Source organism: Prenolepis imparis, unplaced genomic scaffold (genome assembly GCF_030444845.1).
Source record: "Prenolepis imparis isolate NDT839.2.m4 unplaced genomic scaffold, iyPreImpa1.0 SCAF_12, whole genome shotgun sequence".
In the NCBI taxonomy this organism is placed as follows: domain Eukaryota; kingdom Metazoa; phylum Arthropoda; class Insecta; order Hymenoptera; family Formicidae; genus Prenolepis; species Prenolepis imparis.
Window position 1 is genome coordinate 9,276,190 of NW_028141170.1, and position 14,269 is coordinate 9,290,458.

At 31.9% G+C, this 14,269-nt stretch overlaps 3 protein-coding genes and 1 non-coding gene across 6 annotated transcripts in view; 2 read left to right on the plus strand and 2 right to left on the minus strand.

Annotated features, from left to right (window-relative positions):
• The first annotated feature begins 436 nt into the window (after positions 1 to 436).
• LOC145944074 (uncharacterized) lies at positions 437 to 2,231 on the plus strand. Its single transcript, XM_083052089.1, has 5 exons — positions 437 to 606; positions 702 to 896; positions 1,125 to 1,458; positions 1,561 to 1,732; positions 1,824 to 2,231. The coding sequence occupies exons 2-5, from the start codon at positions 723 to 725 to the stop codon at positions 2,056 to 2,058; spliced, it is 915 nt and encodes a 304-aa protein (XP_082908215.1). The 5' UTR covers positions 437 to 606; positions 702 to 722; the 3' UTR covers positions 2,059 to 2,231.
• A 226-nt stretch (positions 2,232 to 2,457) lies between these two features.
• Positions 2,458 to 2,529, minus strand: Trnap-agg (transfer RNA proline (anticodon AGG)). Its single transcript has one exon. It is a non-coding gene; the product is annotated as a tRNA-Pro (tRNA).
• On the plus strand, positions 2,497 to 12,876 carry LOC145944076 (leucine-rich melanocyte differentiation-associated protein). Of its 2 annotated transcripts, XR_014426615.1 has the most exons (5): positions 2,497 to 2,722; positions 3,393 to 3,620; positions 3,885 to 4,272; positions 4,453 to 4,614; positions 12,857 to 12,876. XR_014426615.1 is itself a non-coding variant. In XM_083052091.1 (4 exons), exons 1-4 carry the CDS (start codon positions 2,663 to 2,665, stop codon positions 4,530 to 4,532), a joined length of 756 nt encoding a protein of 251 aa, XP_082908217.1. In that variant the 5' UTR covers positions 2,497 to 2,662; the 3' UTR covers positions 4,533 to 6,496. The 2 variants fall into 2 exon arrangements, 1 of the variants encoding a protein (XP_082908217.1); XM_083052091.1 differs by lacking the exon at positions 12,857 to 12,876 and having other exon boundaries at positions 4,453 to 6,496.
• LOC145944073 (uncharacterized) overlaps positions 7,811 to 14,269 on the minus strand; it is a 54,434-nt gene continuing 47,975 nt past the window's right edge. For both annotated transcript variants that reach the window (XM_083052087.1, XM_083052088.1), the window contains exons 12-18: positions 11,457 to 11,599; positions 10,996 to 11,183; positions 10,528 to 10,630; positions 10,279 to 10,440; positions 9,299 to 9,531; positions 8,803 to 9,014; positions 7,811 to 8,533 (exon numbers count right to left, since the gene is read on the minus strand). In XM_083052087.1, coding sequence (XP_082908213.1) covers positions 8,379 to 8,533; positions 8,803 to 9,014; positions 9,299 to 9,531; positions 10,279 to 10,440; positions 10,528 to 10,630; positions 10,996 to 11,183; positions 11,457 to 11,599 — 1,196 coding nt within the window. In that variant the 3' untranslated portion in view covers positions 7,811 to 8,378. The remainder of the gene's footprint in view (positions 8,534 to 8,802; positions 9,015 to 9,298; positions 9,532 to 10,278; positions 10,441 to 10,527; positions 10,631 to 10,995; positions 11,184 to 11,456; positions 11,600 to 14,269) is intronic.

Here is a 14,269-nt window from a genome sequence, read left to right on the forward strand (position 1 = left end):
TATAATATAGATTATAAAATTAAAGAATGGCGCGCGCTTGTGTTGTTCTAGTAATATAAAAAATAGGTAACCTCCAAAAACATGTATTGACAACAAAACCATGCATCGACAGAAACATTATTTAAAGTATTGCATAATTCTAACCTTAAGAGTATTACTATCTCCTTATTATATATAAACAACGATAAATATATTATTTATTCCACTAGATCACAGTAATAAGAAAGACACATATTACACTTTGCTTCACTACAAACGAAAATAGTTACTTCAGCCTTTGTTTCGATATATCGAATCAAAATGCGATTTGATACGCAACCAATAGCAGCGTGATATCGCACTTCGATATATCGAAATCTCGATATATCGGAGTCTTAAAACTGTTTCATGTGGCAATTCTAGGTACATTTCATGTTCATGTCAATGGATATTTATAAATTTATATAAACAGAAATATGTATCTAAAATTTTAGATTTAAGAACAAATAATATAAAGATCTATTCATTATAAATGCGATGGTATATTTCATTATAAAATATACCGCTGCATTTAATTAATTATAATTGCATTATGAAGTCGTTAAGGAATTTTTAAGAAACTGACAGGTTATATACCCAATATTGCTTGCGAAATATAATTTAAATTTATATATTTGTATTTCAAATTTTATCTAATTATTTTATCATTTTATATTATTAAGGTTGGAAATCACGACATAAATATGATTCCGGACTGCTGCGAGCAAAACATGGTTTGGAAAAATGTCAAGATAAACGACGAAGCTCATATGGTTTGCTTTATAAAGAAAAACGAATCATGGAAAGTTCTTTTAACGAATCTAATAGAAATTTGGATGGAGACTCTTACAGATGAAACTATATTCCACAAATTCCAGGTACTCAAATGATTCATTTTATAATTATGTGTGTAATATTACTGCGCATATACATAGTGTATATTGAAATCTCTATTATTCATTATTAAGTACAAATTAAATAAAAAAATATAAATTGGAATATTGAAAAATATATCTCTCTTAATAACAAAATTATTTTTCATTAAAAATAATTTGTTATTAAGTATTGAATATGTAAACTTATATATAATGTGTTTATATTTTCAGACCTTGAATCCTCTCTTAAGTCTTGAAGATTTTGACTGGAAACAACCGGTAATGGATATGTTAAACGATATTCCTAAACATATACATACATACAACATTGTAGATGTTTCCACATATCGAATAGATCTGCGGAAAGACAAAGATTTCGTAAAATTAAAATTCTCATTAGATCTTCTCAAAGAAACATCGCAACAGTTTTGGGAAAATGTGACTATGCCCCTCTGTTTGTCATCAATGAAACTGGTTCACCGATATAAGATTCTGTTGGATTTAGTAAAACAAAAAGATGAGGAAATCACAGAATATAAAGCAGAAGGTGCAGAGTTGATTAGAAGTACGTATTTTTTGTAGTATGTAATATTGTTTTTCTTTCAAACAGCTAAATATTTAAAAATAAAATTAAACTAAATTAAAAATAAACATTCATATCTTATAGAGTATATCGCTACAAAACCATTCAGCGAAGAATTGTTTCATATTGATACAACTGTATCAGCTGCAACTGATTTTGTAAAAACTTTCCAACGTATATTTCATTTTTATAATGAAATAAACTTGCCAACGTCACATGCGAAGATAGAATCTAGAATACCTTTGAATAGCGCAAGGTACAGTATATGCTATTATATGGTATATGCAATAATATACTTAATAGTAATATTAAGTATATTACATTTATTGCTTTATTTTTTGTTTTAGTGATAATAATTCTCCAAAGATTGATGGAAACGTTTTTCACGAGTCGAAAGACGAACTCGTACAGAAACTAAGACAAGACAAATTGAGTGAGCAAGAACATTCAAATGTTAAGGAAGAATACGATCAAGAAGCAGGTCCTTCTAGTAAAACTTCAATTTTGAAAATAAGCAGCACATCTCACAGGATACATAAACTAAAGAAGAATAAAAAAACCTTGAGCGATTTGATATCATAATAAAATATCGGGCTGTAGATTATCAATTATATTATTAGAATTCGCGCGCGTCGTAGTAAAGTTATTATAATGTTATTTATTGAAAGAGAAAAAAGTTAAAGAGAGAGAGATATATTTATAATCTTATTGTTAGTCTAAATTACACAATCTTTAAAGAATGAGGCTTAAAAATGAAATTAAACGCGAACGAATATTATAATTTTATATTTAACATATAAAATATATTTAATATATAAAACAAGTTTACAACAAATGAAAATTTTTCACTATCGATAATATATTGCATAAACAATATACTCTCTGTAATTGTTTAACACAATTATAATTAACACAATTAATTTAACACATATATTTTCTAATGGCTAAAGAGTTGGCTTTATAGTTAAAAAAAAAATAACGGGGCTCGTCCGGGATTTGAACCCGGGACCTCTCGCACCCTAAGCGAGAATCATACCCCTAGACCAACGAGCCACACCGAATATATGATCATGCGTACAAGATATCGAATTTTATTACAACAATATATACACGCACAAAGTGTTATCTATGTCATTAACCGCGCGATAATATTCTCTCTTTGCTTGCGTGGGGCATAACATGCAACATGGCGGGTTACAGTCAGCAAGACTTCAACAGGAGTGCACTGACGCTCGATAACGGACGGGTAATTATAAAAAATTGCTTTACAATTTTAATTGCGCGCAATATAACATTTAATCAGTGCGCACATATCACGATATACATTGATTGAAACGAATATACGCTTTTCGGCTGCACTCTCTTGCACTTTTTGTTATTGTAAATAAGTAGTGCATGCTCGAACTTGGAAAATAATGAGAAATTTTGGAAATGAAATGTGTGGGAAATACAGTCGGAAAGAGTAAATCTTATTAATTATATAATTATCTTTTTTTATTAAATATGATTTAAATATAATAATAAATTTTTGAAATTTAATTTTAATAATCAGATAGTACCAGCAATTTAATTTTTAATTAAATATTTTCATATAATTTTTATAACATTTTAAAATTATTGTATAAAATGTTATAAAAAGTTACAAATAAAAAAAAAAAAATATACTGATAACTATTTAACTAAAATTAAATTAGTCATTAAAATCTTGTCACTTTCTTATCACATCTTAGAGAAGTTCAAACTTTTGATAAATAAAAGAATATTAATAAAAAAATTATCAGAAATTAATTTTTCGTTTATAATAACACAATGATTTCTAATTTGTAAAATTAATCTTAAAAGTATCCTAAAATTTGTGTATATTTTTTATTCTTTTCGTTTTTATATTATTAATTTTATTTTATGCTAATTTATAGGCTTGGTATACTGGACAAAGAGCGGAAAAGATTCCCAATGGATTGGTGGGAGTCGTCGGTCATAATTGTCTCAGCTTGGATCTCTCCTACAATGAGCTGACCACCGTTTCTGGCGTGAAGGATTTCGAGCAGCTTCAGGAATTAATCCTGGACAACAACAAACTCGACGATCTCAAAACGCTGTCATGCATTCCGACTTTAACCACGTTAAGTCTAAATAATAACAAGGTATATGCTCTATTTCGAGAAATAATAAAAATAATTATTATATTATAAAATAATACCATTTTTTTAAATGAAAACACTGCAATAATAAAGACACAAATTTTAAATTTATTATTTAAAAATGTCAATCTTTTCTAACGTGTCTCATCATATAAATTATCTTATTTTATTTTCCTTCATAATAAAACAGATATGTAAAAGATATGTAAAAAGGCTCCTAAAAGACATATCGTTTGAAAAAAACTAAGCTGTATGTTTCTTTCTTAGATATCTAACATCGACAGAGTTCTCCAGCGGATTCGAGAATGCTGTCCTAATATAGAGTACGTGAGTCTCCTGGGCAATCCCGGCTATCCCGATCAGCTGACCAATCCGATATCCACCGACGAGGACGATTATGAGCGTTACAGGCTTTACGCCATCCACACTCTACCTCCGAGTCTTCGTTTCCTGGACTCGCGAAAAGTCACTCAGCAGGAGAGATTAAATGCTACGGCTCGTGGCAAATACTCCAGGACGATCAGGCTCGTCCCGGAGCTGATACACAAATCCGTACCTAGGTCGACGCAAGCCGCAAACGAGTTTGACGACATATACTTCAACATTCATTATACACCCTTGCCAAATGCGATGCGTACTCCTCAGGATCACAAAGGTGCGTAGATTTAAATCAAATCGTTCAATTGTGACTGTGTTGTTTAAAAAAAAAACATTATTTACGAAATGCAATTTAAACGTTTTGATTTTTAAGATTGCTGAATTCTCTATAAATTTATACAGTACAGTAAATGTACTGGATATTAAATACATTTTTTTATAAATTTTCTTTTGCCAGGTGCATATGGAAAGTGCAAGTATCGATACTCCGGCAAGAATTCGGAGGGTAACCGTTTCATCTCGAATAGCGATCTCTAAATGAGGAAGAATATAAAGTAATTGCACGAGTATATTCTTAAGCATGGCCTTAAAATATCGAACAAATGATTCTTCTAGTCAGGTATGATTAATAATAATTAAATATTATCAATTATCAACGATATATCTCTTCCTAGATTTCGATGTTATTAAAATTTATCACATGCGATATATACAAGATTAATTATCGATTTTGATGGTAAAGATATATCCAAGCCTTATATCATGATAATAATTACATGATAATAATTTTTTTATACAAACAACCATTTTAATATCAATTGTGAAATTTACTTTTTAAGAAGAGACAATATATAGTAAATAATAATATATATTTCACAATATTTTTTCATCATGAAAATAAGAGATTAAAATTTTTAATGAAAAAAAATAAAATATATATATTTTCTTTTAAAAATAGTTTGTTGAAAATTAAAAAATAAAAATATAATTAAAATTACTTAATTGTCGCACTATTTCAAACGTAAAATGATATAACTTTTTATATTACAACAATTTGCATATAATATTTTACTCTTTTTTTTAAACAAACTTGATAATTCTTTATATGTATCATGACGATTCATGTACTTTTTTCTCGAATAATAATGTGCCTAACTTACATATATATAGGCGCTTACTCGCAATTAATAAATCACGCAAAGCATACGAGTAAACGTATAAAATTTTTATTATCATATACACACCGACGAACGACATATAAATAAATGTCTGATTTTCTAAGTTTTAACATTACATTTCGTAATATTAATTAAGTGCTCTAAGTGGACTAACATAGAGTAACTTGGGGATTTTATCGAAATAGAAAACGTAATAAGTATCTTCAAGTTTCTATTGCTATTGGTCCGTAAACATGCTCGACGTACAATTATCGCAACCACACTGAATTCAATATTTCGAGATTATCGAAATATTATGTATGTATATATATATTTTTTTTTTTTTGAGAATTTGTGTTAGTTTTAAATCTAACATGCACATATTGGTCCTGCAAAAAATAGTTGAATTAAAAATTTGTAGGAAATTTAATTTACTTACACTATGAATTCCTTATATGTATTTCTTCTATCAAAGTGTTTGGCTTTATATAATTTCTTAAGTCCTCTATCTTTGTTATTTTTTCAATTATTCTATTTAAATCTCATCAGAGATAAATTAAATATATAAATCATTTTTTTTCTATCAGTCACGTTTGAGAACTAAATTCCCTATTTTAAATATATCTTATTTGACAATATAAATCGAATTTGTGCTAGAGATTGACAAATAATCAATATATTCAAATTAAACTTTTTTTATTCATCTATTTTTTTGCAGGGAGCACATCACTTGAATCCCTACGTAATGTTAAAGGCAGTTTTATAGTTTCCTTTCGTTAAAACCCTGTTTTTAGGAAGAGAGAATCTTACAGCTAACTATAACACGCAACAATTTACGATGTTACACTCCCAAATATGTAATCGAAGGTATAATAATCAATTTAAGTACGAATATGTCAGTTCAATCCTTCGATCTATGTTGCAACATTCGAGAGTCATCGATCCGTATCTATAACACGCTCTATAACAACGCATTTAACGCTAAATGTACATGAAATTATCGAATGCTGTTTAAGACAGATATTGGATCACAGGACATTTAACGCTAAATACATAGAATGAAAAAAAAAAACAAAAAAAAAACCACCGAACGCATTTAACGTAATCATACTATATTATGAATACGGTCGCTCTAGAATTACCGGAAGAAAGCTTCTTTATTTTTAGATATACATATATGTGAATGGCGAGTTTCTTGTGTATACGTATATGTATATATAAATATATAACATCTATATGCGAGAATGTGTTGGCGCTCAAATTGTGAAAAAAAGGAATGCGGTCATATTTAAATCTCGTAAATATACCGTTCCTTCGCTCGCTCACTCGCTCGCTCGCTTTAAAGACTCACTCATTCCTATTGTACCTATTGCTGGAAGCATCTTTCTTTTCGAGAAAGGAAAGTGTCCAAAGTTCTAACGTTCTAAACGTTGAATTTTTTACTCAGACGTCTCGAATAATTTAGCAGATAATAAGCAAATGAACGTAGGAAACGTATTCTATTTTAATAAAATATTTGAATTTTCCATATAAATTATTATCTCTTTGTCGCAACAATTTAATTATTTTGTCAGTGAAAGGCGATTTTTATTTTTAAAAGCTATTTAAGTTTCGATTATTTTATCAAATTAGAAAAAATGACTTCTTAAACTGTGCGCATTAAGAATACATTTTGTTACATATGTGTATTATATATCCTCTATATATTAATTAAATTTAAAAATTGATGATCTCAAAATATAAAAACGTAATGCGGCTCTTCCGTTCATTTGCCTTTTGCAATTTTTCGTACATATTCGCGATATGTTACATAAATTTATATAATATAATATATTACATTTTTTGTTTTTTTCATAGTTGTACAAAACTGTTTTTAAAAATTATTTTGCGTATCATCAGATTATTTTTCAAATATCTTTTCTGTGAGATAGAATTTTGGAAACGCTTCGTGATTCAACGTTTGGAACTTAGCGAGAACTTATTCGTCATTTCTAATTTACTTATTCGCAAATAGCTAAAATTTTACATACATATCCGTAGATGCTGATAATCATTCCGCCAAATGTTTGGACGGACGAATTTTTGCTTTTAATTCCCGTTTCGGGACTTTTTAAGAACCTAAAAATATTTTTTCAAGAATATCATCGATGACTTATAATATTGCACGAGATTTTGTTAATTGCATAGTTTGTATATTCATCTAGGAATTCATTCTTCCTTCGTAATAATTGCAATCGAAAATAATAAGGAAAAATACATAACGTGCAGCTTCAAAATAGAAAAGTAAAATAGATCTCGCTTTGATTTTTATAATAATTTGCGAAGAAAGGAAACTGTTGGTTATGAAAATAAAATAAATGATATTTTTTTTTAAGACAACATCGAAACTAGTCAAGTTGTATCTAATAATATATAACTTCAATTTGAAAAATATATAAATATTAAGGAAATTAATCGCAGCATGAATTCGCCACAACTTTTCAAGTTTGGCACGTCAATTATGTTAATGTAGTTGTTACGAATTCCGGCTTTGTATAAAGGAAGATATAATGAAAAAATAGTGGGAAATAGCAAAACACAGTCTAATGTATAGTCAATTCTTTTAGAATTTTTATCGCTAAACGAATCAAGGAAAAATGACTTGTGAAAATAAATGAATTGTCTAATTTTCATCAAGAAATAATATTTTTTTAGAATAGTCAAAATGTGGTAATAAAATAAAAACAAAACAGATATTGCTAAAAAGAAACCAGGAAAGCAATCATTTTATGTACAATGCGATCATTAGAAATCAATATAATAGAAATTTTATGAAACTTTTATATAGAAATTTGAAAATGATTTATATAGAAATTAATAGCGCATAGCAAAATAAGAATAAACAGAAAACTCAAAAGAAATTAGTTTAAATAATTATTATAGTATATACTATAAAAAAGATTTCAGAGTCGCGACAAAAAATGACATACTGAATTGATGATCTTCGCAGCGGACCGAAAGTTCGCAGAAAATTTTCGTCTAGGCTCGTTCAAGAAAATCGAGTTTACGTTGTTCCCGAAGGCACTGATTTTTCATTATTATTCACGATTATTTAGAATAACGCGCGTCGTAAATGAGCGCGCGACGTTTTTAGAACTATGTACAATCGACTTGGACTAAATCAGCACTTCCGGACCGTTTTTCTCTCTCGGAAATGATTCGCGAATGAATGATTTCGTTGCTGCTTTTAAGAGCCGTTGCTTTTCCCGTGATTGTGCAAATTGGGCCTCAACGTCACCGCGCCCTCGACCCAGAAGTTCGGTCTCTCAAGCATATTTTGCCACAGAGACAATTCGCGGCCGGTCGCGTCCATCCAATCCACCGGTTTCCCATAATGCTTTCCTGAAATGAAAATGAAAATGAACATTTGTGCTATTGTCAAGAGAAAAAAATGCAAGAAAGAATCTTTAGCAAATCTTTGAAATATAGAAAATGGACCGAATGGAAGAAATGACATTTCCATAATTAAATCATGTGGCTGAGAGTCTTTTTTGGGAATAGCTATTGTCTGCTGTCGAGATAAATTCAACTTGAATGAAAAAGAAGATAATTATATAATCTCTAAATATGTAATAATTCCTTTAGATTATTTATGTGACTTTTATATATACCGGTGCCGAGATTAAATCGAACCCCGCCAAGGAATTCATTGCTAGCGATTCGATCGTGGTCCCAGACTGTTAATTCCAATCCACGTTCTGCTAATTCTTGCAAACTGACGTCCTTGTAGATAAACGTGTGTCCCCAAACCGGCGAACCACCAGATCTACGAACGACGCCGGTCTTCTGCTTACCGGATCGGCCTTTGTCGGGAAGCAAATAGCTGAAAAAATTATGTCGAGACTGTAAGAATGTTTTCTAAAAGCTAAAAACGAATCATTAAAAATTTTGCGAATTATGATTCAGATAAAAAAATAATACACAAAAATAATTATAGCAAATCGTTCGCTGAATTTATAGTTCAGATAAAAAAAATGACTATAACAAGTTGCTTTCTATAAAAACTAATTAATAAAAAATTGCCCAAATTTTATAAATTATATTTTTTAACATATCTTGATAGAAACATATTACAATATTCACAGAGTTGAGAGGGGGAGAGAGTACCTTTTGCAAAAGGGATCGCAGGTGCCTGAATTCTTGCCGCGCGTTTGCAGGTTTCTGGCCTCCTTGACAAGCACGTGGAGAGCGCCGCGGCTCCAGTTTTTCCTCGCCTTGGAACTGCCACGTTCCGCGCCGCTCTCTCGATCGCGTTCTTGCTGCGCCGGATCCGGCGGCACGAATTTCAGGCCGACAATCACCTCGCCCTTGTATGCAACCGGATCGTCGAACGGTTCCGTCTGCGAGCCAATAATTATCTGCATTGGTTCTTTGTTTCTCGAAAAAATGATTTCAATTTTCTACTAAAATTCTCAAGTGAATACCCCCAAAAAATACAAAGTACAGAAAAAACTTTAATTAATTCTATTTGATTCATTAACTTATTTTTAATCATAAATATACATTTTTTTTCTTATATATATTTTATATTATATACTCATTAAAAAATAAATTATTTAAAATTTTTATATTTGTATTATGTTATCAAAATTATTTTCAAAACTATATATTATTCAAAAGCGAGAATTCCGCGATATTTTTTAAGAGAAGAGAGAATATCAGGATTAATTAATATAATCTTGATTCAAAGAAATATAATAATTTGATTTGATATTATATTTAAAATCTTAAAAGACAAATGTATTAAATTATATATTTTTATATCTATTCTCATATATTCGAATACAGTTTGCATTTACATGCGCTCGTGTCAGAACACATCGAAAGCATTGTAATAAGAAGCTCCGAAGTAGCAGCCTCAACGGAAAGAAAGGAAGAAATAACGACTCTAATTGCACAGTGAAGCAATCTGCTAAATATTGATGCAATCCATTGAATGCACATTGACGTCCAAGAGACTTACTTCATTCGGAGGCGAGCGACGACTCTAACTTTCGAAATCTAATCTCAGAAAGAATGATTCTTTCACCGACGAAAAATTGATTCTTCGCTAACATTCCGCGATTATGTGCGGCGGTAAAACTCACCCTCTCTTGTAGGGGATACCAGTGCGGTGCCGGGTCGTCGAATATCTTGTTCTCCAGGGGCATTCGCACCTCGCCGAGGAAGTCGTTGCGACCAAACATATCCGAGTGCCAGACCGTCAGCCATAACGTTCTCGTCTCCAGGCCGCTCAGGCTCATATGGAACTAAAACCGCGCGATGACGAGAACCACCGAGAATTGTCATGCAAACGATACAACGAACATCCGGGGACTTCGACTTCAACTACTTACCTTTAATGTCTCGTTGAATTCCGGATTCAACGTGTGCTTCTTCACCTTTGTCTTCCTCTTGCCACTCTTCGACTTGTCCGGCAGGAGATATACCTTAACGTACCTGGAAGAAGCGTAGAAGATTGTGAGAAGTTAAATACCGTGTGTTTATTTTCTACCATATTTATTTTATAAAGAAAACATTCAATATAATAATATTTACTCTATTTAAATTAAATAGAGAAATTAAATAAAATAGAGAAATAAAGAAGAAATCGACAAATTAAGTAAAAATATTATTTCATAAAAAAAGAGCATTTCACGAAGAATTATACAGAGAATAATGAATATTTAATAAAATAATTTTATTCTTATAAAGAAAGTCTTTAATATAACAATATTTACTCTATTTAAATTAAATGGAGAAATTAAATAAAATAGGAAAAAAAAGAGAGAGAGAAATCGAGGAAATTAAGTAAAGATACTTACGGATCCGATCGTTTGCGCTTCACGTCGACGGGTGCGAGGTTCTTGCACTTGGTCACGTGCACTTCGAACGTCAGATTTTTATAGTCGTACTGCAAGGCAAACTCCACCTCGCCCGTGACGACCACGGATCGACAGCAACGTCCCTCGCCCGCACCGCTGTATACCGACGCCATCGAGTCTGAGCGTGCCTGGAATTGTGAAAATGATAGAATGGTAAGGATTTTAAAGAGGCTCCCAGCGTGAAGCAAGAACCATGTATTTTTCCCTCCGAATGAGGTTTAACGCCGCAATTTGTTCTGCATTAAATTGCAATAATAGATACGCAATTTCTCTCGAAAGCTGGGAATGACAAGTGCAATGGATTGCGGCGAGATGCAACTACAATTGTCCGACACGGTCTCTCTTCTTCTATTCTATTCTCTCTATATGTATATGTATATAATAATAAATTTTACACTTACTCCAAGACTCGAGAGAGACGAGCGAGTAGCGAGATGGCTCGGATCCATATCGTCCATGTCCATCACTGTATGACTAGAACCTGCTCGTGATCCTGCTCCAATAATCGGAGTACTGCATGCCTCTGACAAGCTGCTTCCATCATCTGTAACATCATCAAAGAAAACACTCGATTACTCAAATTGATTCAGACGTTCAATGTTTAATTAGCAAGAGAGATCGATAATAAACATTTTCAAGGAACAGAGAGCATCTTCATGAAAGTTTCGTAAATATTAACTTAAGTGAAAACCTCTAAATATTAAAAATATTTAAAAATATTTTCGGGTCTAACTATAAATATAAATATATAACATATATGAATCGTGTATTCGTTATAGAAATTTCAATAATTAAAATTTAATTGTTTTTCAGCTAACTTATTATCAATTGAGGAACATTAATCGCTCTTTGCTGCCCGTATCGTTTCGAACACTTGGCAAAGATACTGGCAGGATATCCTATTTCCGAATCGCTTTCCGAGACATTCTTCTCGTCGCTAGGTGATGGTGATTTCTTCTCCTTCCTTGGAAGTCCCGGCAAACTGTCGATCATCCGTCTCATTCCGTTGGTCAAAGCTCCGCTACCTGACGGGGACTTGCTCTTGGAATCCAAGGTATCGGTCGAGGAACCGTTTTTGCGGTTTATCAACAAAGTACCGTCTTCGTTCACGTCATTTTTTGATACTCCATGATCGTGCACAAGAATTTCCTCCATCGAGAGTTCAATGCCGTCTTCCAATTTCGCAGAATCGATCGACGGAGTCTGCGATTCGACTCCGGACTTCGGGATCTTTTTCTCGTTCGTCTTGTTCGATCCTGAAGTAGAAGCTATGTTCTGTCCACAACAAGAATCGCAACAAAATAACAGTAGCCAATTCGAAGCGAAACGTTGCGCGATTTTTCCAGTGGTCCAGGAGCCCCGGATGGGAGACTCCTTGAAAGTCGAATAACGAGCACTCTTCGTCATCTCGTTGAGATTTATTCATTCAATCTTGATACTTCAGATTTTTGTGTTAATTAGTTGAAATCAGTCGCACTCTATTTTTCACTGATCTCGAAGCGAATTTACTTCTAATAATGTACATCTAACTTTAATATGTTTGAATACTTTTTTTATCCTGGATTAAGAATTAATTATCTTCAAAGATTAAAAATTGAAAATAATAATTCTTAATAATCTTACTAATTTGATATTTTTTTATATTTAATATTTTACAATGATATACAATAATTAACGAGAGAAAGACGCAACACGGAACGAAATACTTGCTATACTGACGAGTCCCTTCATTTGACTATTTGTTCTTCCACTGAACGGAACAAAGCAACGATAATACTGATTTTTGTTTCCTGCCTTCTAGGGGACAAACAGCCTCCATGTTCAAGGTCTAGTATCTGGCGAGTTTTGAGATAACGAGTGATACGATAATTATTACACGTGAAAGAAGGTCTTATTACAATGTCGATTTTGTTGTAAGACATGCGAATTAAATATAAAATATATGTTTAGAATATTTAATTCAAGTGTCATAAATTTTCTTTATTTTTTTATTGAAATTTTTTTTAGATTCTATGATTTTTTAGATTCTTCATTAAACAATTTTTATTATTAAACAACAATTTCGCAATCCTTAACTGTTTCTCTTAGAAAATTCATGCTACGTTTGCAAAACGATATATAGGTTTTAATATTTTATAGCTTTGTGAGAAAAAAAAATGTAAGAGATAAGCATATCTAAATATTGGTACTCTAAACACACACGATGCGTTACGAAAACAATGACATACATATACACTCTCTTACTGAGCCTAATCGCCGTTGTACATCGTGCTGAGTAATGAATGTCCAAGTAGTGAACAATTAAACGTTAGATAATGCCATTCGCTGATAACCATTGTTTTCGCGGTTGCATCCTAATTGCAGTCGCGATAACATTTTCGCCACAATAGAGTCGGATGCGGATCGGTTAGGTTCGCAACTTTTCTAAAAGCGGGTTTAGGTGAATGTGTGCCAAGGTGAATGTATGTATCGACGTATCTCTGCGCACGACCTGAGAAAAATATCTTTCGTGAGCAACTTGTGCGCTGTATATCAACTACATTGCATTCGTCATCAAACAGAAAGTCTATTGCACAAATGTGACGCAGAGATGCGACTGAGATACTTTTCTTTATGCTTATTGTTGGCTCCAAACTTGTCCCACAATTTATTATATTATTCCAATTGATAAGTAATTAATTCGCTAATAATCTGTCTTTCTCTTCTGCTAATAAATTCAATTTCCTATCTTCTAGATTTATCATCCTTCTTTAATATATTTTATATACAGCATGAATATCCTGCCGCTAAAATTAAGATCGATCATTGTAGATATTTTTTATATCATATTTCAAGACACCAGATGAAGAAAGTTAATTAGATGTTACCTGATTCTGTCAAACGTGAATAATTATGTGTGCTTGTCTTTTTAAGAATTTTACCACATCTGTGGATTTTCTCTTTTTCTTTTTTTTATGGATTTAATTTTCAACGTGTGGGGAAAACTGCTGTTACTTGGTTGAACCATACGTGTGTTTGCACGTGATCAGGCCGTATCCGGGACATAGTACTACGCACCGAGAGTGCAGGCGAAAGTTCTGTCTCGCCTGACCCGAGAACTTTGTTCGACCGACTCAGGCGATCGAATTATCCGTTAGCCAAGTATGATTATAAAGAAGAAGGGGAATTATCCAATTAATATATGCGTGGTAATTAAATCTTTCCCTCCATATAC

Bases quoted from the DNA above. Each gene is read 5' to 3' on its own strand.
- LOC145944074 (XM_083052089.1), top strand. From the start codon at position 723: ATGATTCCGGACTGCTGCGAGCAAAACATGGTTTGGAAAAATGTCAAG. The intron at 897-1,124 runs GTACTCAAATGA...TTATATTTTCAG, and splicing joins CTATATTCCACAAATTCCAG to ACCTTGAATCCTCTCTTAAG. The intron at 1,459-1,560 runs GTACGTATTTTT...CATATCTTATAG, and splicing joins AGGTGCAGAGTTGATTAGAA to AGTATATCGCTACAAAACCA.
- LOC145944076 (XM_083052091.1), top strand. From the start codon at position 2,663: ATGGCGGGTTACAGTCAGCAAGACTTCAACAGGAGTGCACTGACGCTC. The intron at 3,621-3,884 runs GTATATGCTCTA...TTTCTTTCTTAG, and splicing joins TAAGTCTAAATAATAACAAG to ATATCTAACATCGACAGAGT. The intron at 4,273-4,452 runs GTGCGTAGATTT...TTCTTTTGCCAG, and splicing joins TACTCCTCAGGATCACAAAG to GTGCATATGGAAAGTGCAAG.